The sequence below is a fragment of the Eptatretus burgeri genome, chromosome 16 (assembly GCF_056783735.1).
Source record: "Eptatretus burgeri isolate ZD-2024b chromosome 16, Ebu_testis_v1, whole genome shotgun sequence".
Taxonomy (NCBI): domain Eukaryota; kingdom Metazoa; phylum Chordata; class Myxini; order Myxiniformes; family Myxinidae; genus Eptatretus; species Eptatretus burgeri.
In genome coordinates this window covers 19,190,379-19,214,850 of record NC_140976.1, presented here as the reverse complement: position 1 = coordinate 19,214,850, position 24,472 = coordinate 19,190,379, and the positions used below count along the sequence as shown (strand labels likewise).

Genomic DNA, 24,472 nt, shown 5'->3' with positions numbered 1-24,472 from the left:
ATTCTTTGGTGGGAAGCCAGATCACGCAGCGGCACAACTTGGCAAAGGGGGGGATAAAAGCGAGGCCAGGGATGGGAGACCAGCTTCAAAATGGCCTCTCGGTTCTTGGCCCACTGTGGCTCTCAATCAATGTGGGCATCTGCGCTCCCGCCACCCATCCTCCCCCCCCACCCTTCCCTTTGCACAGTGTCGTGCAAATTGTCGGGCTGGGTATTCGAAGGGGCTGCTGGCAGGGAGAGGGTTTTGCCAAAGTCTTTCGACAAATTGATTCATCGAGAAAGCGGGTGCCCAGTTCTGTCAATGGAAGGGCACCAGGCCCAGTTTTTCAGTTGCTTCCGTTAGTTATGAAAAGGAAAGGGGGGGAGGGATTCAAGGAAAGCGAAGAGGAGATGATGGAAAACGAGTGAGGAAGGCAAAATAGGGATTAGATCATTAACAGTGGTCATTTGACAGCAATTCCAATTTGAGCCCGGATGCTTTACTCTGACAACCTTGGGCATAGCACACCCTTTGCTCGGCCAGCAATACCCCAAACGTACAACTTAAATGAGCCGGCCAGCACTACACACCTGCCACACGTCTCAACAAAACCATGAGATTAGGTGTCATCAAAATTTCCTAAAACAAATAACAACAAAAAAATGGAGCACAATAACAAATGCCAAAACGAATTACGATTGATTTTTTCAAATGAGTCAACAATTAAAATCTTACTTACAGGCCATCAATCAACCTCCAATGGTACTCAGCTACAAGCACGTAGAAACCACAACATAAATTAAAAAAAAACCTTTCAAGTTTTTCTCCTCCACGTGCAGGTGCATATTTGGGTTGATAAGCCGCTTCTGTGTGTCCACTTTCAACAACCCTTTCCTTAATCGTACGGAACACTCATTTGCTCCTGCTCTGGGGTAAGATAATTTATCATCAGGTGAACATTTATTCCCTCCGCCACGGAAGGTGGATGGAGGTCGTGTTGACCTCCACCACCTATGGTGGACGGAGGTTATGTTTTCACCCATTTGTCTGTTTGTCTGTTTGTGAACATGATATCCTAAAAGGTTATGGACGGATTCGGACGAAACCTGGTGGACAGTTTGGATATGTGACAAGGACAAAATGATTCGATTTTGGTTCGGATCCGAATGCGGATCTGGAGAAGACAATTTTTTTTATTGTTAAAGTGATTCTTCACCGTTGAGAGAGAGGGTCAAAACGATGTCCCGCACGACATCTCAAAAATATTTGGTTGGGTCATGACAAAACTTGGCGGATGAGTTGGGTCGGTAACAAGAACGAGCCAATTAGATTTTGGTTAAGGTCCAGATGTGGATCTGGACCATAATCAGTTGAATCAGATCAGTGGGTTACAAACCATAAACTGCTCAGCCTGGCGGAGGTTTGCGCTCTACCGAATGCAGTTCCAGTTGACATCTGTGGCCACAAGAACTGAGCAGAAAATGACAGTTTGGGAGAGGAAGACCTAAAAGTCGAAGAACATTGTTGGAGTAAGTTTTCCACATTTTGTGAGGTCAATAACTTAAACATTTTCCTGCTGTGGGTTAAACAGCATTAGGAAAGGGCAGAGTGCTGGAAAGGAGGAACGACCTTTGAGTTAATGCAACCATGGTCCAGAACTCTGCCGAGCAATCGTGCTCTTCTTCCAGCATCGTCGGGATTACGATCGGTGCGATTTTAAAATCTCACCATCGGTCATATTCTGCGGCACGCATACAGCTACGATCGACACATCCCGATTACATCAACGCATCCTGCATTGGTCAAGTTCATCAACGCAATAGGAATAAGCAAGCAAGGCCATCAAACCCCAGCAGAAACCCAATCGACGCTCGACGTTAAAGGATCCCTAAGTTGATGCAATTAATCTTGGTGCTTGCTGACACGTAAACAGATATTCCTGAGCTCCTCCAAAGAGGAATTAGACCACCCTCTACCTCCCACCCTCCTCCCCGGAGGCATGGTTAAGGGTTAACCCAGCGGCGCAACACCGCATCATGACGAGGGTAAAATTAAATCTCTTTTGAAATCAGGAGCAACAGAGAATCGCCCGCACTCTGCATCAAAGTGTTAGGACGAACCGTGGCTTTAGTTTCTTGCGCTTGTTTTCCGCTCATGCTAGGCAGCGGCCTTTCGAGTCAAAGTGCTCTCCCCGATTTCCCTACTTTACAGAAGAGTCCGGCCCATATTAAATCAGAAATCACGTTTTAATTAGCCTCTGGCCCACTTGCTTTGAGCGGCAGTGCTGTTGAGATCAATACTGCTGTTTGATATTTTTTCTTGTAATTAACTTTAATCCACGCTTATGACGAACGGCTGGAGACCGGACGCCATTAATTCTTCAAAGCTTGCTTTGCTCAGGAAGGACAGGCCGGGGGAGCGGTTAATTGGAACGTAGGCAACTGCACGCACTACAACCTCATAAAGTGTGGCAGAAGGTTCAATAACGGCACGCAGGTTCCTCTGATGGAACAGGGCTACCGAGGGTCTTATGGACCGAATCGATTCCGTCCTTTTCCAAAATTTGTCCATGCACGAGTCCGAACCTCACGTAAATCATCGCTCTCTCTTTTTGCAATCTACCCAAAGACCTCCACCTTCCAGGGTTGCCCAAAAAGGCATTTGCTATCGATTTCCAATGCTTTGCACAGCCTAATGGGGGGAACGCTTGAGAGAATATGGTCATGCTGGTATCTCATCCTCTTCCACGCGGGGTTCAAATACTTTGACTGGCATTTGCTCGTTAGCCCTTGTTAGCCCAGCAGAAGAGTTTTACACAGATGTATGTTACAGACTTAGACGCTTGCCTGTTTCTAGTTAGGACTGGTTCTGGCTTTTATCTGACAGTTCCATTTTATTTCCTGATGAGGAGTACTCTTACTCATGGGACTTTTTCTTTCTTTCATTACTTCAGTTTCAAAAGCCTTTCGTTAAGTTCTCCATGCCTTCCTTGAAACAACCGTCAATTCAATCGTTAATGTGACATCGCACTCATGTCTCACACTCAATGTCGTTAATTTTGCATCGGCCATGGAGCGAGGTGCATTTAAGAGCCACAAACTAAAGTACATATCTATTTAAGTCGGTTATTAAAAGTAAAAATGAGGAACTATCAAGCATTAGTTTTATCTATTGAAGGAGCGCTATGGTATGCAATTACTGAGATCTAAGGGTTATCGAGACCTTGATTGAATTTAATGTGGTGTAGATGTGGCGCAGGCTGGATGGGCCAAATGGCCTCTTCCTGCATCCAAATTCCTTGCGTATTCCTTTTGTAAGGATGTGGAGGTTACACCGGTGAGGTGGATGGTAAGGTTCATGAACGTCCATCGAATGTCCATGGCTCCACGACGATAGCCCCCCACCGATGCACTGTTAAATTAAAACAATTTTAAGTGAGAGGTCCCATTTCAACTGAGCAATCCCAACATTCTGACTCAAGTCGAAAATAAAAGAGTTGACATACGCTAAAGGCACACACCATGTAAAGTGGTGGCATACCAAATGAAGGCACCTCGACAGGGAGGGGTTGCTTATTCCATGTTTCCTTTCATGCCATTCTAAAAGGTGCTGCCACAGCCTCAAAAGCCTGCCCTGTGGCGCGTCGCACATTAACCCGGAGGCACGTATACCAGAGCACACTTGTGGCTGGGGCTTGCGCCACGCTTGGACCCCGTTGCCCTTTCCCGGTGATCGTGCCTGCCGGCCGATCACAGGTGTGCATTAGCTGCAAAGGGTCGAAAGGTACTTTCATGCCTGGACAGCTGCCGGTCTCGAAGACCTGCTCAAGAAAGTTGGTTCACTTTACCACAATGCTAACTTTTTCCTCCCACTCACATTTTCCATTATAAAATCAACTGAAATATATACTACACCACTACTACTACTACTACTACTACTACTACTACTACTACTACTACTACTACTACTACTACTACTACTACTACTATTACTACTGGCTCAATTATTCCCACCTTCTTGTGGGGTCGACCATACACAATTTTTGGGCCAAGTCTTTAACAAAGAGACCGGTCGAGTCTTACGTTCAATTCAAGGAGACAGAAGTTTGTGATTTGAGGACACCGTGGGATCTTTAACATCCACCGAATAATGCTTGCGGACGGGACACCCAGTTTTAACATTAATCTTCTTTCCTTCCATTGTTAGTATCGTGTTGAAACAACTTTTTGAACGACACGCAAGCATAATACATACAATATATCGTATCGTTTTACAAACACTGACTCGACAATACCATACCTCCATATTCCAGGTGTGACACGGTACCTAAATGGTCTAACGGACCAAAATATGCTTAATTTGTATTTTTAAGAATGAGACCTCCATTATCTTGAGCGTTTTCAAGCACAAACCCTCCAATTCTCCAGCACTTGTGCAAAACTCAAAATGTTTTCTCTTTCCCCTTCAAAATCTTTCCTCGAGCATGAAAGTGAAATTCGGACCGTATTTTGGTCCTTCGGTATTTTACAAGTAGCATCGCCGAGAGTTCGTTTACTCATCCCAATGGGAATCGTTCATGATTTTTCATGCTTTCGGTTTCTGAAAGTTTTGTTCAGAGAGGAGAAACTTGTTGATCTAATTTCCGACTGCTGTTGTGTCAGAAATGTTGGCTCGAGAGATGGAGTTTGCAGACAAAGGAAAAGATAAAACATTGAACAACAGCAACAACAACCTAGAGAAGTAGGTTTGTGAATGAATTATCATCATTGCGAAACAACATAAGATTCCCATCTGAAGAGGTCATCATCGACTGGTTACGAACAAGGTACACGAGCTGTTCAATGAGTGACTAACGGTTTATGTTGTGATAGGAATTGGGTGCACGTTGTTAAGGCAGGAGGTGAAATCATCAAATTCAAGTTTTTTCTGACACATCTTCAGCACGTGATGTCACCGTGAAGGCCACGGAGCCCAATTAGCGAAATCAGTAAATTGGGACCAGTGGAGGGCGCTGTAGAGCTTGGATGGTCTCCCACCCAAGAAACATCTGAACTTGGACGAACAACATCATTCCGTCGCATCCAGTGCCATATTAATGTGTTCGGGGGAAATGCAAAGTGCCCCACGCAAGATTGATCAAGCCACTTACTCGTTATGCGTGTGGTAACCGGCTCCGTTCACTTGCCAACCACGGCTCAGTGGGTCGGTGATCTTTGAGGTGCTCGCCACAAGGTACTGTACATCTCGCCATGTCAGTCGTGGGCTGAAAAGCACAGAGACCAGTGGGGATGGGAGGTTACGGTGGAGCGGCGACAGCGATGATCACCACAAAAAAAGAAAGGGTCTATCACTGTCACCATGGCAACGTTGCCTCTTGGGTTGCCGCGACGACGTCAGTGCGCCCGTCAGCACAGCCGTGGCGGTGGCTGTTGAAAGCAGAAAGGTCAGGTCTTTGTTGTTTATGAAAACATCAAGCTGCCAGCTCGCAGAGGAACCGATAACCCTATGCCCGGCACTTTCTGCCGTTTCGCATGGGTAATGAACCAGCTGTGCGTATGGGTTGGCCATGCAATGGCGAAGGTGGTGAAATATCTGCCAAGAGAAGCGACGCAACCAATGCAACCTTTCGATTCTACCTTCAGGCCTAGGCCTCTGCTAGTTTTGGGCCTGTTTGAAACACGACTATTTTTAGTTGTGCAGCATCAGCCCAATGGATTCAACGAATCTGTTTCCACCACCTCCAGCTCCCCCCATTATTTCCAATGCCATTGCTTCTTCGCAATCCATGCCAACATCCAGATGGACGGACGGTTTATCAAACCAGCATTTCCAGCGAGGAGAGGCCATTCATTTTCCCCACTTCGCACAGTGCGAGATGAAAGAGCCAAATGGCTGCAAGGTGAAAATTGACAGGATCCGGCGAAGAGGGATGCAAGTTAGAACAAGACGGAGCATAAAACAAGTAGAATTCAATACGATCAAAGGCGCCGAGACAGACCGGCTCGGCAAACGAGACTATTTAGACAATGAATTTGACATTCACAGTTGCTATAATTAAATGCAGCATTATCAAGTGCTGAAGAGTATTGCAGTTTAGGAAATTCTTCTGGGACTCTGGGGGGCTGCGAGGTGAGAGAACATTGCATCACAGGAGGCTTAGAAATAAATAACGAGCCGCCACCATGAATCCTTTCACAGCTGACTTTTTAGATGGGGTGGGACGGGGAGGTTGCAAACCAATGTATAGAGATTATCATCAACATTTGTTTTCTTCTCAAGATGCTAAAGTGTTTGAATCCAACTACACTTGTATACAGTATTAGGCTACACAATATAATATGATCACCGAAATGTCCACGATGCATATGACAATGTTAATGGTTATGACTATCAAGTATTTTGAACATATTGTTTTTAAAGCAGTGTGGCTTCAAACAGACAATAACAATTCTAATAATAACAATAATAATATTAATAATGGAGGCCTAATGATGTCGATTTATTTGGAGAAAAAGGGCAGGACCTCGAAAAGCACATGAAAGCAACTACAAAGATGATCTAATTTTCATAATGGAGCACAACAATTATTCATGAAGACCCATGGAATAACCTCAGTGGTACATAGCTTGGCGATTTTGAGCAGAACAGGTCCTAAGGATCAGATAAGGGTGCTCAATCCAATGCTCATCCAAAAAGGGGAATTGGTAGTCTGAGTTGAAGGACTGCATTTGCGAAATATATCGCAGCACCTTTAACATGTTCACATTGCAGACAAGAAAGACAAGTGGCTTCATGTTGACCTGGGGAGGACGGTATGTTTTGCAACATTTTGTTCGAGTTTATTCGGCGTCACAGGAAATTGAACCCGAGACCGGTTTATAAACGAGACTAAATGAAGGAAAAGCCATTACATCTACGGTCGTATAAGTTGAGGAACTTCAGCGGTGAATGCGAGCACGTACTTAGCTTGCAGTGCGAGTGCGATGACTCCAGCGGCGAGTGGGGCTGCACTTGATGTTCCACTAAAGTAGTTTCCACATCCCCCTCCTGGCACCGTCGTTATCTGAAACAACATTGTGAAAGCGCTTGGAGGATATGTGTTAGCAGCAAGGATAACCGGCATTATCATGTTGGGTCAATCTTAAAGAAAAGGTACCTTTGGTCAGGCTTGGGTCAACATTGTGCTGACCTATTGTCAGAACTAGTTCAACATTGTGTCAGTCTATAGTTATAGTTCGGCCAACTTTGTGCCAACCTATTGTCAAAGCGAGGCTGATATTGTGTCAGCTTTGTCACATTTAGGCCATTGTTGTGCCAGCCTGCAGTTTTGAGTAGGTCAACCGAGATTCAAGACGAGGCCATCCTTGGGCCAACATAGTTTAAGGCAAGGCCATCCTTGGGTCTGCCCTCTAACAGTCATGTTTTGACCAACTTTATGCTAACCGACAGGCACATTTCAGCCAATGTTGTGCCAGCTCACAGTCACGTTTAGTGTACCAAACTATAATCAGTTTAGGCCAACATTGTTTTCTGATGCCTGGAATGTGACAGCCTATCTATGGGGGTTGAGATCAGCTGGATATTGGACCAATATAAAAAAAACAAACCATACATTAAGCCAAGCCATAACTGCTGCCTTTAACAGGTTATGTTTTTGTTCCCTTTCTTTACGAAATGTCAGGCAAAGAAGCCAAACACTTTTCTGTCCCTCAAGTTCCTCACACAGGTGGGCCAAGCAGAGGCTGAGGATGCCAGGTGGTGCTGGGATGGTTCGGAATCAACACTGACCCATCGGTGCGGTTTCCCAAGGTCCCACACTCAAACCACTAGCTATGCAGTTGGTGACATTTGCTGTTGCCCTCTACACTGGCCTGCAAACAGCTTGTAACGACACAGCTGTTGGTTCCAAGAAGGGCGTTTACCACCTCCCACCGTGAACATCCGTGGCTCTATTGTCGGCATCATAAGCCTTTCCATCATCTTCCAGCACTGACAAAAGGATCATGAAGGTCTACCGAGCAGATGGTTCATCTAGTAGCTGTGGCGAGGTCTGTGATGTCTGGAAACCCTTGGGGCTCTGCTCTCACAAAACACTCGCAAGTTTGAGTAAACTTGGGCCTCATGCATCTGACACAATGTGATGATTAAAACAAGACAATTCGGTAAGTGAAAAGCTGATTTAAGTGTGAGAAAAGCCACACTTTTTTTTGTCATTAAAGCAACTCACCATTTTGTTCCCCAGATCCTCGAAACTAAAACTTTCTCCCGTTGGAACAACAGCCATGACGGCGGAACAGGATTCAGAATAAAAGGTGGTCAGGCCCTGGGCTGACACAGAGCCGATGGCAAGCGTGTAGGGACTACCCACGTAACCATCAGCTCCGCAGTGGTCTCCCATCAACCCTCCATTCCCCGTGGCCCAAACGAAGATGCTTCCTTTCCCACCTCGGCCCTGCCACAGACACATCCACCATTCCATCCATCCATCCATTGGGACCATACTCTGTGCAGATAATTGTTGCTGCCTAAGCAGTCTCCTTGGCTAATGGATACAATCCTGGACAGGTCGCCACTCTGACACAGGATACCAGCAAGCTGGCACTCATTTTGCCAACCTCGGAAAGATGACAGGAAGAGTCAACCCCACCTGGTATTAATTCAATAGCTGAGTGGGATTTGAACTCAGGATCCTAGGATCCCAAGACCACCACTTTAACCATTAAGCCAACACCAGGCATACATCCACCATTGATTTACATTCAAAGGGTCAAAGATCAGTTGGAAAAAATATTTAATGAAAACACCACTTTACAATTCAAATTTTATGTCTTACGTACGCTGCTCAGGAAATGAGAAATAACCTAAATTATATATCATGACTATGACAAAGGAAAACTACACTTTCAGAAAACAAAAGTGTATATAATGTAAATAAATAAGTGAGCAAAAAGGTTACAGTTACTAAACAAAGTTAAGTAAGTAAAAAAGTCTACTTTTGTAGACTTGATTATTTTTGTCGGTCATTGTATCCTCCGATTAATTATAGCAACGAGAACGGCAATCAGTAGAGCACATTCCTCCACCAGGCTGAACAGTTCACGTCTTGTATCCCACTGAGAGGCTGGACCTGGATCCGGACCTGAACCAAAATCTAATAGGCTTGTTTTTGTCATCTAACCAACTTATCCACCAAGTTTTGTCATAACTTGTCCACAACTATTTGAGAAATCATGATATGTATCTCGTTTTTGGCCCCATCTCTCAATGGTGAAGAATCACTTTAAAAATTCTACAAATTTTCATGTCCGGATCCAGATCTTCACCAAAATCGATCTATTTCTTCCTCGTAACACACCCAGACTGTCCACCAGCTTTCATTCTAAGCCATCCAATAACTTTTTGAGATATCGCGCTATACAGTAAACCCTCAAATATCACGGGGGTTAATAAATTCCTGGAAAATATCATGATAGTTAGCACTGCGATCGTAGAAACCAAGCGTGAATAGGAAAATGGGGGTTCAGTTCCTGGTCTTCGAGAAAACATAGAGGAAGGTGGGCGACAGCCAGAAATAAATACATCACAAATCAGCCTTCGATGGTGGAGGTAATGAAAATAACCTTTTTACCCGAGTACAGAGGATATACCCCTTGTATATCAACTTTATGTATCCACTAAACATATGGAGCAGTACATTCATTAATAGAGCATATAAAATGATTCAATAGTCAACGTTGGTTACATAAGGAACTCCAAGGAGCTTCGACAAGACCATTTAGCCCACCATGCCTGTACATGCAACGCTCTATCCCAAATGCTTCCAGGTACCTATCTAATTCCAATATCAACCTAATTCTCCAATATCAACACCATTTTATCAGGACTACATATAATAGTCTGACTTGCCCGAAGACCAAACACCAACGACTCACAGCTTGGAAGTGACGGCCCTACTCTGCTTGCTGCCAGGTTTTAATGAAAGTGCGTTCAAGGTTCAATTTTCTTAACAAATCCTTTCCTTTTCTATTTCCTGGATGCAGACTTCGATCAATATTGCAGACCTTCTCAAGAGCTACTGAGTTGGGCACTTTGTTAAGTCCAAAAACTGCTTGGCTCCAGAGAATGCTCTCTCACAGAACCAGTAATAGTCCTTTGCTCAGAGATCTTGAGCAAGACAGATGTTAAAAAGCCTTTCATAGGGAAATAATGGGAGGGCAAGCTGGGTCGAACAGAATATTGTGCTTTCTGTCAGTATTTGCGTACATCGACGATATTCTGCAGCTTTTAGTGGAATACAATTGCCCTGCTTTTTCTACAATTAAAATCTCACGCATCCCAAAAACAATGACACTAATGAGGGAATGAGTGGAATTTTTGACTCCCTGACACAAATGACCTTGTGCCGTGAGAAACCGCCACTGCCGAAGCTGTCAGAAGAGGATTTGAACTCATAATCGCACGACCCACAGGTGAGACAGAATACGATAACACTGTTACCCCAGAGGTCCTGAAAACTTCAGCCGTGGCTTATTTTGTCATATATCTGGAGTCTAAGGGATTACCCTCTGAGATGGAGAAACTCGTATGCAAATCTCCCAATGAGAAACACTCCAGTTCGACATTTGGAGGAAGGAGGAGAAATGGGACCAGGGACACGACGGTTTGAGAAATAAGATTTCTGGAGGATTACAACAATGTCGGAAACCGTATATGTGCAGTCATAATTGGCTCACCTTTTGTTCCTCTTTTAATCCCTGCAGTAAACTTAAGACTTTACAAACGAGAGTTGAGAAAAGGATAAAAGGAAAAGATCTACATCATTCTGCAGTTTGATTCTCTCCTGCCCATCAAACCAAGCAAATGCTCATGTCACCTCACATCTACATACCTTTTCAGCTCCCTCCTGCATTGCAAGGGAAACGAGTTGTTTTGGTCCACTCAGCTTGAGGCCATCATCTGATGGTCCCCAACAACATGTGTAGATGTCAATATGTTGGTTGTTGTAGGAAAGTGCTGCAGCTTCCACTGAATCTGTCACGACTCCATCAAGCATACGGATGCCTGGGTTGGAAAGCAAGAGGTTCAGATCACAAGGAAAAAACGAAAGAAAGAAAGACAGCAGATTGCAGAAGAAGATGAAATAAAAGAGAAAATAAGGAAAAAGTGCATCAAGTAAATTGAACGAAAAAGGGGAAAAAATAGATAAATAAAATGAGAAAGGGCAAATGAAACTCCAAAAAGATCAGTTGTGAGAAACCAATAAGGCTACCAATCAAAAACACCAACAGTTGAAAGAAGGAATCACGAGACACCTTAAAATGTAGCCATTTTTGTAGCTGTCAAACCTATAAAAAGCAATTTTACTTGTTGAAATTAGGATTAGTGTATCATTTGCTCTGGACACCATATTGTTTCTATGGGATATGGTCATGTGCTTAAATTGTAATCGTTATAGCATGTACAGTATATTGTCCAGATTGTGCAACAATAGTTGTAATTGGTCTCATCTGGTGTCTTCACCAATCACGGTCAGGGGTGTATCATTAACACACACACACACACACACACACACACACACACACACACACACACACACACACACACACACACACACACACACACACACACACACACACACACACACACACACACACACACACACACAGACACACACACACACACACACACACACACACACACACACACAATTTAAAAAAAGAAGAAGGCGCTTCCAACCAACAGTAAAAAACTAGATCGACTCCGCTAAGTTGAGCAAAAAAGCGAGAGCAGATCCGGTCTCAGGAAACTTTTCGCCGGCTTCGCAGCTTGCTTCATCAGGCACAATAGACCCCAAAGGTCTATTGTGTGCAGATTAGTTTTTGAGTGCAGATGAACCTCGGGGTCGATTGTGCCTGAGGAAGCCAGCTGCGAGCCGGCGAAAAGTTGCCTGAGACCGGGTCTGCTCTCGCTTTTTTGCTCAAATTAGCGGAGTCGATCTAGTTTTTTATCTTGCCAAAACGAAGTTTTTGCAAGATATGTTAGTCAGCTTGTATGTTTTTTTTTTGTTTGTTTGTTTGTTTGTCTGTAATCACGTATAAAAATTCTGCAGAGCAGTTATCATTGGAAATTTTTGTAACTTTGCATATCAGAGGCCTATAGAGGTTCCTTTCAGTGCACAAAATTTTGAAGGTCAAGGTCAAAGGTCAAGGTCACTTTGTCGCAAATCAGGGGAGTCGACGAAACCCTTATTTTTTGAGTAATTTTGATCGGATCGTCTTCAAACTTCATGGGAATATAGTTCATGGTCTGGCGCTCAGCTGATTAATTTTTGGTGGCGATTGGCCTTGACTTTCATATGTTTTTTATTTTTTTTTGGTCTGTAATCACGAAGAAATCACTCTGCAGAGCACAGTTATCATTGGAAATTTTTGTAACTTCGAATATCAGAGGCCTATAGAGGTCTCTTTCAGCGCATAAAATTTTGAAGGTCAAGGTCAAAGGTCAAGGTCACTTTGTCGCAAATCAGCGGAGTCGACGAAACCCTTATTTTTTGAGTAATTTTGATCGGATCGTCTTCAAACTTCATGGGAATATAGTTCATCGTCTGGCGCTCAGCTGATCAATTTTTGGTGGCGATTGGCCTTGACCTTCATGGTTAGCGCCTCAGGTCAAACATATTTGACCCCAAGGTCAAATTTTCAAGTTTTAGGAACCATATCGTGTAGTACCTCAAATTGAACACCTCGATGAGTGCTTTCTAGATATGTCAAGCTTGAGACATTATGACGTCATTTGGTGACGTTATGAGGCAAAAGCATATTTTTCATGGTTACTCTGTAGAACAATTCTCATCGGAATCTCTCGTGGGCAGATATTCCTCAAGGAGTCGCTCCTGGTGGATAGCAGCTCTGTTCACCTCAGTGTGACCTTAAAGAAGTCACACGTGGTCACCTTTTGGCAAGATACGGGTCACCCTGCGGGTGACATTGGTTTATTTCACTGTTGTTTGGAAGCGCCTTCTTCTTCTTTAAAATGTGTTATCCCAACTGCCCCAATCTTATACAAACAACAACAACAACAACAACAACAACAACATATCAGGTCAGGTCAGGTATGGGAGCATGTGCCAGAACAGCGCGTCGCTGCGTCCACTTTCCGCCGGTACTCCAGGGGCCTCCGTCTGGCCATCCCCCAGGCAGATGCCAGGCCCATCCCCATCTCCTTGAGATGATGGTCAACCTGCTGCAACCATGAGGCACGTGGTCGGCCCACTGGCCTCCTCCACTCATGAGACTCCCTCGCTGAGAGAATCTGGTGAGCAGGATCAGCGTCAGGAAAACGAGCCACATGTCCATACAGCCGCAACTGATGCTCACGGACTATGCAGGTAACAAATCTCATCCGAGTCTCTCTCAGCAACCGCTCGTTGGATACAAAATCCGACCAGCGATAGCCAAGGATTCTCCGAAGAGACCTGGTACCAAAGGAATTAAGTCTCCGTCTCAGATCCTTGGTCAGAGTCCAAGTCTCGCACCCATAGAGCAAGACTGGAAGTACCAAGGACCTGAAGACTCGGACTTTCGTCCTCCCGCACAGGTACCGGCAGCGCCACACCCCATGATACAGTGAATCCATGACTCCCCAGGCCCGACCCAGACGTCTATTGACCTCTGACTCGCAGCCAGCAGAGACATGAATATCACTGCCAAGGTAAGTGAATCTCTCCACGACCTCAACATCCTCACCACAAACAGACACAGACAGGACAGCAGCATCCAAGATGTCACCGAAAGCCTGGATCTTAGTTTTGACCCAAGAAACCCGTAATCCCAGCGGCTCCGACTCCTCATTCAGCACCTCGAGGGCCCCCAAAAGGATGTCTAAAGTCTCCGCAAAGATGACTGCATCGTCTGCAAAATCAAGGTCCGAGATCTTGACATTCCCAAACGATGCACCGCAACTTGATCTCTCCGACATCCTCCCTAAAATCCAGTCCATACATGTGCTGAAAAGTGTGGGGGCAAGTACACATCCCTGACGAACTCCAGTAACAACTGGAATAAGTCAGAGGTGGTACCACCACACTTCACAGCACTCCCAGTACCAGAGTAGAGTTCAGACATCAGATCGATCAGTTTTGGTGGCACCCCACGAAGACCAAGAATCCTCCAGAGGACATCCTGATTCACTGAATCGAACGCTTTACAGAGATCAACATAGGCTGCAAGCAGCCCCTGCCGAAACTCTCGTCTGCGTTCGGTGAGGACACGAAGTGCTAGGATACGGTCAATCGTTGACCTCTTTGGTGTAAAGCCTGACTGCTCTGGATGCTGGTGCTCAAGCAGATGGTGGCGAACCCTATCAAGAATTATCCGAGCAAAGACCTTGTCCGGCACTGAGAGCAGCGTCACCCCTCGGTAGTTGTTGCAGTCTTGGCGATCACCCTTCCCTTTCCAGAGAGGAACAACAAGGCCCCTCTTCCAGTCAGTTGGGATGATGCCTGTGTTCCAGGCAGAGCACAAAACTGCATGCAACGACACGAGTGCAGCATTTCCACCAGCCTTGAGAAGTTCGGCATGGATGCCACAGATCCCTGGAGCTTTGCCCCGTTTCAACTGGTTCACCGCAGCCCGTGTTTCCACAAGCGAAGGTGGACCACAGTTGATTTGAGGGTCAGCAACAGGGATTGTAACACCCTTGACGTCCAACTCGACAGCTGGGGGATCAGCCTGGTACAACCGCTCAAAGTAACCGGCCCAGCGGGCCTTCACTTCAGACTCCTCTGTCAAGAGCCTACCACTCTCTGCTCGAACTGCAGTGCTCCGAGGGATGGGCTTGGATGAACGTAATGCGCGAATTCCCCTGTAAGCGGGACGAGAATCACCTGTCCACAGGTGATGCATAGGATTCTCCAAGGATCCTCACAGATTCCTCGCACATAGGCCTCCTTGTCCACCCTCAGTGCACGTACAGTTTTACGCCTCAGCTCCCTGAACAGCTCAGCTCTGCCATTCAGCCTGGCCCTGCGACTCTGGTCAATGGTATCCAGTGTCCCTCGAGAGACAAAATTCTTCTTTGCCCTGCGGTGAGTTCCAAGACATCCACCGGCAACATCAAGGACGGTGGTCTTGAAGGCGCTCCACAACTCTTCAGGACCCCCCAAAGCACCCAGACCCCCCAAGTGTCCACTCAGCCTGTTCGCAAACTCCTCAGCTACTCTCTCATCCCTGAGCTTGGCAACATCCAGCCTAGGCTGGGATGGTACCATTCTCCAGGATTTAAGGTGCAGCTTTAGAGTTGCTACAACAAGCCTGTGGTCAGTATTGAGGAACTGAGCACTCTGGTAGACCCTGCAGTTCTGGATCATCCTCCAACGACCGTCAATGAGGACATGGTCAATCTCCTTTGCCACACCGCCAGCGTTGGAATACCAAGTCCAGCGATGAGCTTGTGGGCGCTGAAACCATGAACCAGCCACCCTAAGTCCATGACTTCTTGCAAAGTCAAGGAACTTAGTGCTATTCTGGTTCATAGTTCCTGACCCATGGGGACCAACACACACCTCATAACCATCCCTATCAGTTCCAGTCGATGCATTGAAATCCCCCAAGACTAGAAGTGTATCTCGTCTGGGGCACTGATCAACCACAGACTCGAGTGTGGCATAGAATGCATCCTTCACGGTGAGATCACTCGCCTCAGTCGGAGCATAAACAGAGACCAGGGAAATGACACCTAAGGAGTGACGAATCCTTAATCTCATAATACGCTCGTTGACCTGTGTTACCTCAATTATCATTGGGGTCAGCTTATTGGACACAGCTACAGCAACTCCTTGGGTATGGTAACCATCAGAGGGACCAGACCAATAGTAGGTGTAACCACCCACCATTATCTCTCCGCAATCCGGTCTCCGAACCTCAGAGAGAGCTGCAATCCCGATGTCCAAACGCTTGAGCTCAGATGATAACAGAGACAGGTGATCATCCTCTCTTAGGGATAGGACATTCTCGGCACCCACCCGAAGGGACCGCCTCAGGTTAACCCAAGGAGAACGCCGTCTGGTGGACGACACCTCAGCACCACTCCGACACACTCTCCCGCAATCTGACCCAGGGATGTTACCCCGTGGTTTCCCTGCGGAGGAGGGCGGAGGAGCTCTTTGTGAGCCAACGGCCATCCATATCTAGTGCCCAACTGTGTCTGCGGACGTCCTCCTGCAGTTGGGTTACTTCTTATTAGGAGGTTGGTGGCAGTATTTGCACTCCAGCCACCGTAAAACCCTTCATTCCGCAAAACGTAAAAACGCAAAACATCTGAACAATATATATATATATATATATATATATATATATATATATATATATATATATATATATATATATATATATATATATATATATATATATATATATATATATATATATATATATATATATATATATATATATATATATGAGCCTGGTGTTGGCGCAGTGGTTAGGGCAGCGGCTTGGGATCCAAAAGGTCCTGAGTTCAAGCCCCGTTGAGCCACTGAATTAATACACCAGGGGGTTGACTCAGCCTGTCATCCTTCCGAGGTCGGCGAAGTGAGTACCAGTGTACTGGGCCGGTGTATACCCCGGTTAAAATAGGTGTACCATATCCCTGTGTCGTAAGAGGCGACCAGGGTTGCGTCAGGAAGGGCATCCGGCGTAAAAAAAACATTTGCCAAATCACGATGCGGATCATACGGATGATCCGCTGTGGCGACCCCTAATGGGAGCAGCCGAAAGAAGAAGAAGATATATATATATATATATATATATATATATATATATATATATATATATATATATATATATATATATTGTTACGGCTGTGGAAATTCGTATTACACCATGAAGGGCCCGGAGGTGAGATAACTCTAAGTACATGTGTAGTTAGCCCCAAACCCGTTGTTTAGAAGGAATTTATGTGATTCATTCGGGCTGCGACGCTTTGAGATAGCCGTTTTTCTGTTCTATCTTTATTTTGAACCAACCACGTCTCAACCGCCATCACACAACAACCACCAACCACAACGCCGCTTCACAACAACCACAACCACACCAGCCTCTCAACAACCACGCCATCCTCACCACTCCGCCAGCAACCGTCAACATCTCCACGAACACAAAAGGGGAACAACAACAACTCCCACCCCGATTTCTCTGGTAAACAAGAATGACGGTTGGAACTCAACTCCCACCCCAATTTCCCTGGTAAACAAGAATGACGGTTGGAACTCAACTCCCGCCCTGATTTCTCTGGTGGAATGCCCCCCCACCCCCCACGTGCCGCGAAGGGAGGGGCGGGGTGCCAGGGAAATAAAAGGACGCACGGAGGCGCCGCTAAGAAGAGGTCAGGTCAGGGCGGTTGGTGAGAGTGTCACTGTCAGTCGACGGTTCATGGTCTTCTGCCCGTCTTGGTCTTGGAGAAGCGGTCCGTAGAGCGACCCGCTCGTTGGAGCTTGCTGTCGGTGGAGAGTACGGACGTCGCGGAGGGGATGCGGACTGGAGGCGCCGCTCTGCCAGCTGTGTCGCGTGGACCTGCACGTTCATACAAGGAGCGCCGGAGAGAGCTCGCCCACCATCGCACCGCGAGGGTGCAGGTAAGCTGCAACGGTCTCGTGGGACTCGTTCGGTCTGCCAAGTCCCACGCCATAAAGGCCCACGGGCCCCGTCTGCCCCCTTGTCTATGAGGGTGGCTCCTTTCCTTTGCTTTCGAATGAATGTGTGTTGGCGCCGTCTGTAAAGTAGAACTGTATAAGTGTTGCCGTGTGTACGCATATTCGGTTTAACTCTTGCTTTCGCTTTGTATGTGCATTTTGATTATTGTGGCTGTATATACATGCTTTCCGTGTGCCGCAGAATAAATGTGCATTGTGTTGAACTGTTTTCCCGCTCCGCTTCGTCTCCTTCCTTTTAATTGACCCTCCATCCTGTTTCATGTAAAGGGTTCGTAGTGGGCTTAATACGCCCGATAATTAATCGGAACCGTCGAGGCCGATGATAACACCGCTCGGTTATCACTGTAGCACGGAACGGACCGCTTAAGCGGTTCGTGTCCTGAGTCGGCCTGTGGCGTGGTACGATCGCCCGGTCGACCATTCGCGCAGGTACTTAGGTAGATCGAATTTGGCAAGCAACCCTATCCTGCGCGGGTGGGCAATTGGCACGATCGTGGCGAGGTTAAACCCCCACCCGTGACTAGCTCCCGGCGTTGGTCCGAGAGGGTCACGACTGAATTGTCCGTCCGGTGGGCGACGTGCCGCGATTCGAGTCACGTGGCCGTCCGCATGCCGGCGGCGCGAATTCGCAACACTGGTGTCCGGGAGTGGGATTCGAATCCCTCTCGCCTCCAAGCTAAATTCACGGGGAATCGGTTCAGGGGTGAGAGGAGCGACCTCCGATTCCCTCCAAATTACGAGCAATTAAAATTAACCCCTTACGAGAAATAAGATGGAGTCTCAAGGTGAGCAGGACCCGGGGGTATTAGAAATGGAGTTAGAATTAATAGAATCCATGGTCCAGGATGGAGACCCCGAGCAGGAAATGTTGGTTGTGCAGGAACAAGTTCCCCCCCAACTGAACTCAGAGCCCGAAATGGGTGCGGCGGCGGCCGCGGTGTATGACACCTCCCCTCCCCCTCTCCGCCAAAACCCCCTGATCCTCGCCAAATCGGCTCAGCCGAGTGCACCTGACATGGCCCAGCTATTCGCCATGCTGGCAAAGATGAATACGGATGCGCAACAAATGAATGCGAATATAAACAGCAAAATAGATGGAATAAACAAACAAATGGAGACAAGCACGAACGAAATGAAAGTAAATGCGCAACAAGTGAAGGAAGAAATGAAAGAGATGCGGGGTGAGACGCAGAACATGGGCCGAAGCCTGCAGGCGGGCATGAAGGCAATCGCAGTGGAGCTCAAAATGGCGGTGCCACGTGTGGGAGCGAACGAGCTGAGGGGGAGTGCAACGGCTGCCAGGCCCGCAATGGAGGCGGGTGAGGACGAATTAATTCGGGGGACGTGTTGGGCGAGAAGTGTAAAGGTGACTGAGAGGGAAAAACTAATTAGGGTGACTGATACGTGCACGAGGGAGATAAGACACGAGGTGAAAGGAATTGGGAGGGAGAGAAAAGAACAATTAAGACGGAAAGCAAGGATGAGGTACGCGGAGATCATGAAAGAGCAAGGAGTGAAACAGAGGGAAGGACGGGAGCGACTGAAGGAGAAAGCAAGGTGGACCTACGTAAAGATAAGGGAAAGACGCCAGAAAGAAGCAGAGACTAATAGACACGAAGAGACGGAAATAACAGAGACACGGGATGTAGAAACGGTAAAGAAGAGATTACACGATGAAGACGGGGTTAGTGACGAGCACACACACACGGAGTTAGTGGAGGACGATGAGGGGGAGCTCGCGGACCATGTCGGGACCCGGTGCGAGCAGCTGGATGGCCTCCTCCAGGAAAGAGGGGAGGGAGTATGCTCCCTTGAAGCTGATCACGACCAGGTGGGTTCGGTCGTGCTTAGCGAGTTCGAGGGGACGGGTGCTGCTAACAGGTGCACGGAGAGCTTGGGGGGTATAGAGACCCCGGAACCCCTTGTGGGGACACGAATCCCCAGTGTGGTTGTCCCGGTGTGTGCGCCCCCGTGTGTGGAAGCGACCCCGCATGTGAGTGGTGTGTTGGCAAGTGTGCCGAAGGGCGTGCTTCCCAGCACGCCGTGTGTAAGTGAGACACCGCGGGTGAGTGCCCCCACGTGTGTGAGTGGTATGGTGTGTGTGAGGGAAATGGCACGTGTGAGTGAGCGGCCGAGTGTGAGGGAGACAGTGTGTGTAAGGTCGCTGTATGTGAGGGAGATGACGGTGGGCATGCGGGAGCACGCGGCCGCATCTCCGAGTGTGAGTGTGATGGAATGGAGAGTGAGCGTCGTAACACGTGGGAGTGCGTGTGTCGAATGGAGACGACGACGGCGACAGATAGACAAGGGCCGAGTAGCGGCCGTATATGTTTTGAGCACCACGCTGGGTTCGCCCAACAGCGTGCGCGAGGTCCGGGCCGTGCAACGCACGAGGCCGCCACGTGCTCGCTTGCGGGAGTGAAGCCCGGTCCGGAAACGAGCGCGGTGAATGTTGCCGATCCCGCGACGGACAAAGTTTAGGCAGGATTACGGATTTGGACCAGATGGGTTCTCCACGTGGGCGTGTGTGTTAATCTCCGATGGGCAGAGCACATGTGTTCGCGTGGGGAACCCCTCGAGACGTGGGGCTTGTTGTTTTTTTTCATGCGCCGGGTGACGTCATGGCACGTGTGGTTGGAATCAGGCAGGAGGGTGAATCCCTGCCGGATGGTACCGTCCGGAGGGATGAGGTACACGTACAGCTGCCATGACGTCACTCCAAAGGTGCACGGCTGTGAATTGCCGTGCTGGTGCGCAGGTTGCGAGTTGCCGCACTGGTGCTGCGCATTTAAAAAAAAATAGCAGGCCTCGCTTTCGGGTGAACAGGATTCCCCGGGCAAGGGGTGGAAGACCCCCTTGCCTGGGTACAGGATGACACTAGTTAGGGGGAAGGGTTAGCATAGCTAGACCGACTTCATGGGGCAAGGGGTAAGTCCTCATGGAGTCCGTGGAATGGATTAGGTCGAGGGATTTAAGCCAGATTTAGGTTGGGAAAATGATTTTTGATGATTTGGAGACAGTGACAGACTTTGGATGTGTCGTGGGGACGTAGCTTAGCTACGTAGGTTAAATGGAACGTGCTGTATTTTAAGGGACGACGTGGGAGCACGAGTTAGTTCGGGGATGTAGTAAGCAGAAGGATGGCAGAGTTCAGCGGTGTGTGTGTGTTGAAAAGTTGGTGAGTTGTGTGGAGACATGTTGAGTGAGTGAGGCCAGCGGGTCTGTGTGAGTGGAGCGAATGTGGAATGCATGGTGCGATGAGTGATTGGGGGGAGGAGTGATTCCCGCCCAAGGGACCCCAGGGTCAGTGTAAAGTGAGTTAGTGGGTTCGTTAAATTAACAAAAATGGCAGTCGTTTTGCTGTTGGTGGGAGTGTCGGCTCGATACCCATTTGGAGGGGTGCAGGAGCCCTGTTGACAGGCTGGGAGCATGGCTGCGAAAGGTGAGTATCGCTGAGTGGGTACCGTGGGCACCAGGCCAGTCGGCCGTAGTAGGCCAAGGGCCCATGGGGGGCCGGGATAGCATAGTGGGCATGGGTGCACCCGCATGACGCGGGGGCCCGGGGCACCATTAGCCGCGTGGGCAGTGTTGTGGGCACGGGTGACCCTTGGAAAGGGGCCCGGGAAGCCTGCCTGCCACGTGAGCGTTTCAGGGGAGTCGCCATGGAGGGCACTCCCCGGTGTTTAGGGAGCTGGTAGGCTTGGAGGCAGTGTATTGCCCGGGGGTGCCATAGCCGGAGAATCGGCAGAGGGTAGTGCCTGCCAAGGGAGCCACACGTCCCAGCCAGGAGACCGTGTGAGGGCACGGAAAGAAAATTGGGGGGCGAGGCCTGAAATTGAGAGGACACCAACACAGGTGACGGGAATCTGGGTTGATAGAACCAATAGTTTAAGCGCGAGGCGCTTGTTGAAAGCCCGGGGTAGTTTAAAGGTTAATGGATAGGGTAGATTAGGAAGTGTACCCCTCCGCAACATCCATCCCTTCGCTCTCGTTGCGGGCCGCTGGACCCACTTTGAGTTAAAGATCGCCGAAGTCTGGGGAGGCCATCCTGAGACTTCGTTGGGCCTAGGCACAGGATGCTAGCTCTCCCTCATTCCCCTCCGGGAAGGGAACGTGGGGGTTGGGAGTAGGCAAGGAGATGATAGGTTAGCCGAATAAAGACAGTAAAGGGGATTAGGGGACGATTTATAGTGGGGAAGAGTAAAAAAAAAAAAAAAATTTGGGGCTAAATTGGTTTTTACAAATTAAGGGAGTGGGTATGTACAGTGACAGGCAAAGGCGATAGGTGGGAGGGAGACGGGTAGGTAGTTCCGAGCCCGCCTTCTGAGTGGCCAGCACCACCGCACTCCCTCCACCAACCTCCACTGAAAGGCAAAGGCCGGCCAACTTCATCTGCTGGCTGTTGGTTCTGCTGCGAGGCCTGTGCCGGTCGGATCGTCCGCCGGCTGTGTTTACCTGCAGCGGCCTTGTTCTGCAGACTGTGTTTGCCTGCAACGGCCTTGTTCTGCAGGCTGTGTTTGCCTGCTGCCTTTGCCATGCCATGCCCACTGCCCCTGTTCACCATCCCCGTTCAATTTTGCTTTGCCCCCCTTGTTCATTGCCATGTGTGCCCGTCGGCAAGCCACAAGGACTGTCCTGTTGGCAGCTACAACACGGGCCTGCAGTGGCGGCCCGTGCGCCGGTTGATTTTTTGACTTCTTCTTTTGCCTGCAGAGGCCATTGATCCTGGGCCATGATTTAGTGTAAAATTTGTAAGTTAAGGTTAAGTGGTACTGTAAATATGAGTGCGCCCCCGGCATGTCTGTCTAGAGCCGGCAATTTTATTTAAGTCATCTGAGTGAGTGGGTTTGTTTAGTTAGTTACTCAGCCCTCAGCTTGTTTATTTTGGGAACAAGAATACCATGAATGTCGCACTCAGGGATCCGAAGGTAAAACGTACTAGGGGAGGACTACACATGATGGCACATGAGAATTTGACTACTCAGGACGAGTCTGTAAAAAGGGGAGGGGGTAGTGTTATGGCTGTGGAAATTCGCATTACACCATGAAGGGCCCGTAGGTGAGATAACTCTAAATACATGTGTGGTTAGCCCCAAACCCGTTGTTTGGAGGGAATTTATGTGATTCATTCGGGCTGCGACGCTTTGAGATAGCCGTTTTTCTGTTCTATCTTTATTTTGAACCAACCACGTCTCAACCGCCATCACACAACAACCACCAACCACAACGCCGCTTCACAACAACCACAACCACACCTGCCTCTCAACAACCACGCCATCCTCACCACTCCGCCAGCAACCGTCAACATCTCCACGAACACAAAAGGGGAACAACAACTCCCACCCCGATTTCTCTGGTAAACAAGAATGACGGTTGGAACTCAACTCCCACCCCGATTTCTCTGGTAAACAAGAATGACGGTTGGAACTTAACTCCCACCCCGATTTCTCTGGTAAACAAGAATGACGGTTGGAACTCAACTCCTGCCCCGATTTCTCCGGTGGAATGTCCCCCCCCCCCGCGTGCCGCGAAGGGAGGGGCGGGGTGCCGGGGAAATAAGAGGGAGCACGGAGGCGCCGCGAAGAAGAGGTCAGGTCAGGGCGGTCGGTGAGAGTGTCAGTGTCAGTCGGCGGTTCATGGTCTTCTGCCCGTCTTGGTCTTGGAGAAGCGGTCCGTAGAGCGACCCACTCGTTGGAGCTTGCAGTCGGTGGAGAGTCCGGACGTCGCGGAGGGGACGCGGACTGGAGGCGCCGCTCTGCCAGCTGTGTTGCGCGGACCTGCGCGTTCGTACAAGGAGCGCCGGAGAGAGCTCGCCCACCATCGCACCGCGAGGGTGCAGGTTATCTGCAACGGTCTCATGGGACTCGTTCGGTCTGCCAAGTCCCACGCCATAAAGGACCACGGGCCCCGTCTGCCCCCTTGTCCATGAGGGTGGCTTCTTTCCTTTGCTTTCTAATGAATGTGTGTTGGCGCCCTCTGTAAAGTAGAACTGTACAAGTGTTGCCGTGTGTACGCGTATTCGGTTTAACTCTTGCTTTCGCTTTATATGTGCATTTTGATTATTGTGGCTGTATATACGTGCTTTCCGTGTGCCGCGGAATAAATGTGCATTGTGTTGAACTGTTTTCCCACTTCGCTTCGTCTCCTTCCTTTTAATTGACCCTCCATCCTGCTTCACGTAAAGGGTTCGTAGTGGGCTTAATACGCCCGATAATTAATCGGAACCATCGAGGCCGACGATAACACCACTCAGTTATCACCGTAGCACGGAACGGACCGCTTAAGCGGTTCGTGTCCGGAGTCGGCCTGTGGCGTGGTGCGATCGCCCGGTCGACCATTCGCGCAGGTACTTAGGTAGATCGAATTTGGCGAGCAACCCTATCCTGCGCGGGTGGGCAATTGGCACGATCGTGGTGAGGTTAAACCCTCACCCGTGACTAGCTCCCGGCGTTGGTCCGAGAGGGTCACGGCTGAATTGTCCGTCCGGTGGGCGACGTGCCGCGATTCGAGTCACGTGGCCGTCCGCATGCTGGCGGGAGCGACTTCGCAACAATATATATATATATATATATATATATATATATATATATATATATATATATATATATATATATATATATATATATATATATATATATATATATATATATATATATATATACTAGCGATACCCGTGCACATGCACGGGATAGCAGTACAACATAGCTGGTAGCAGATGACAGACCGTACACGGGGAATGACAAAAATACGCATTCTGCAAAATGCAAGTGGTACTATGGAACG

The 24,472-nt window shown here is 48.3% G+C and overlaps 1 protein-coding gene across 2 annotated transcripts in view; it reads right to left on the bottom strand.

Annotated features, from left to right (window-relative positions):
- Window positions 1–24,472, bottom strand: part of LOC147010638 (PC3-like endoprotease variant B) — a 278,472-nt gene that overhangs the window by 64,820 nt on the left and 189,180 nt on the right. For both annotated transcript variants that reach the window (XM_085859874.1, XM_085859875.1), the window contains exons 11-14: window positions 10,868–11,040; window positions 8,207–8,431; window positions 6,942–7,042; window positions 5,129–5,242 (exon numbers count right to left, since the gene is read on the bottom strand). In XM_085859874.1, coding sequence (XP_085716000.1) covers window positions 5,129–5,242; window positions 6,942–7,042; window positions 8,207–8,431; window positions 10,868–11,040 — 613 coding nt within the window. The remainder of the gene's footprint in view (window positions 1–5,128; window positions 5,243–6,941; window positions 7,043–8,206; window positions 8,432–10,867; window positions 11,041–24,472) is intronic.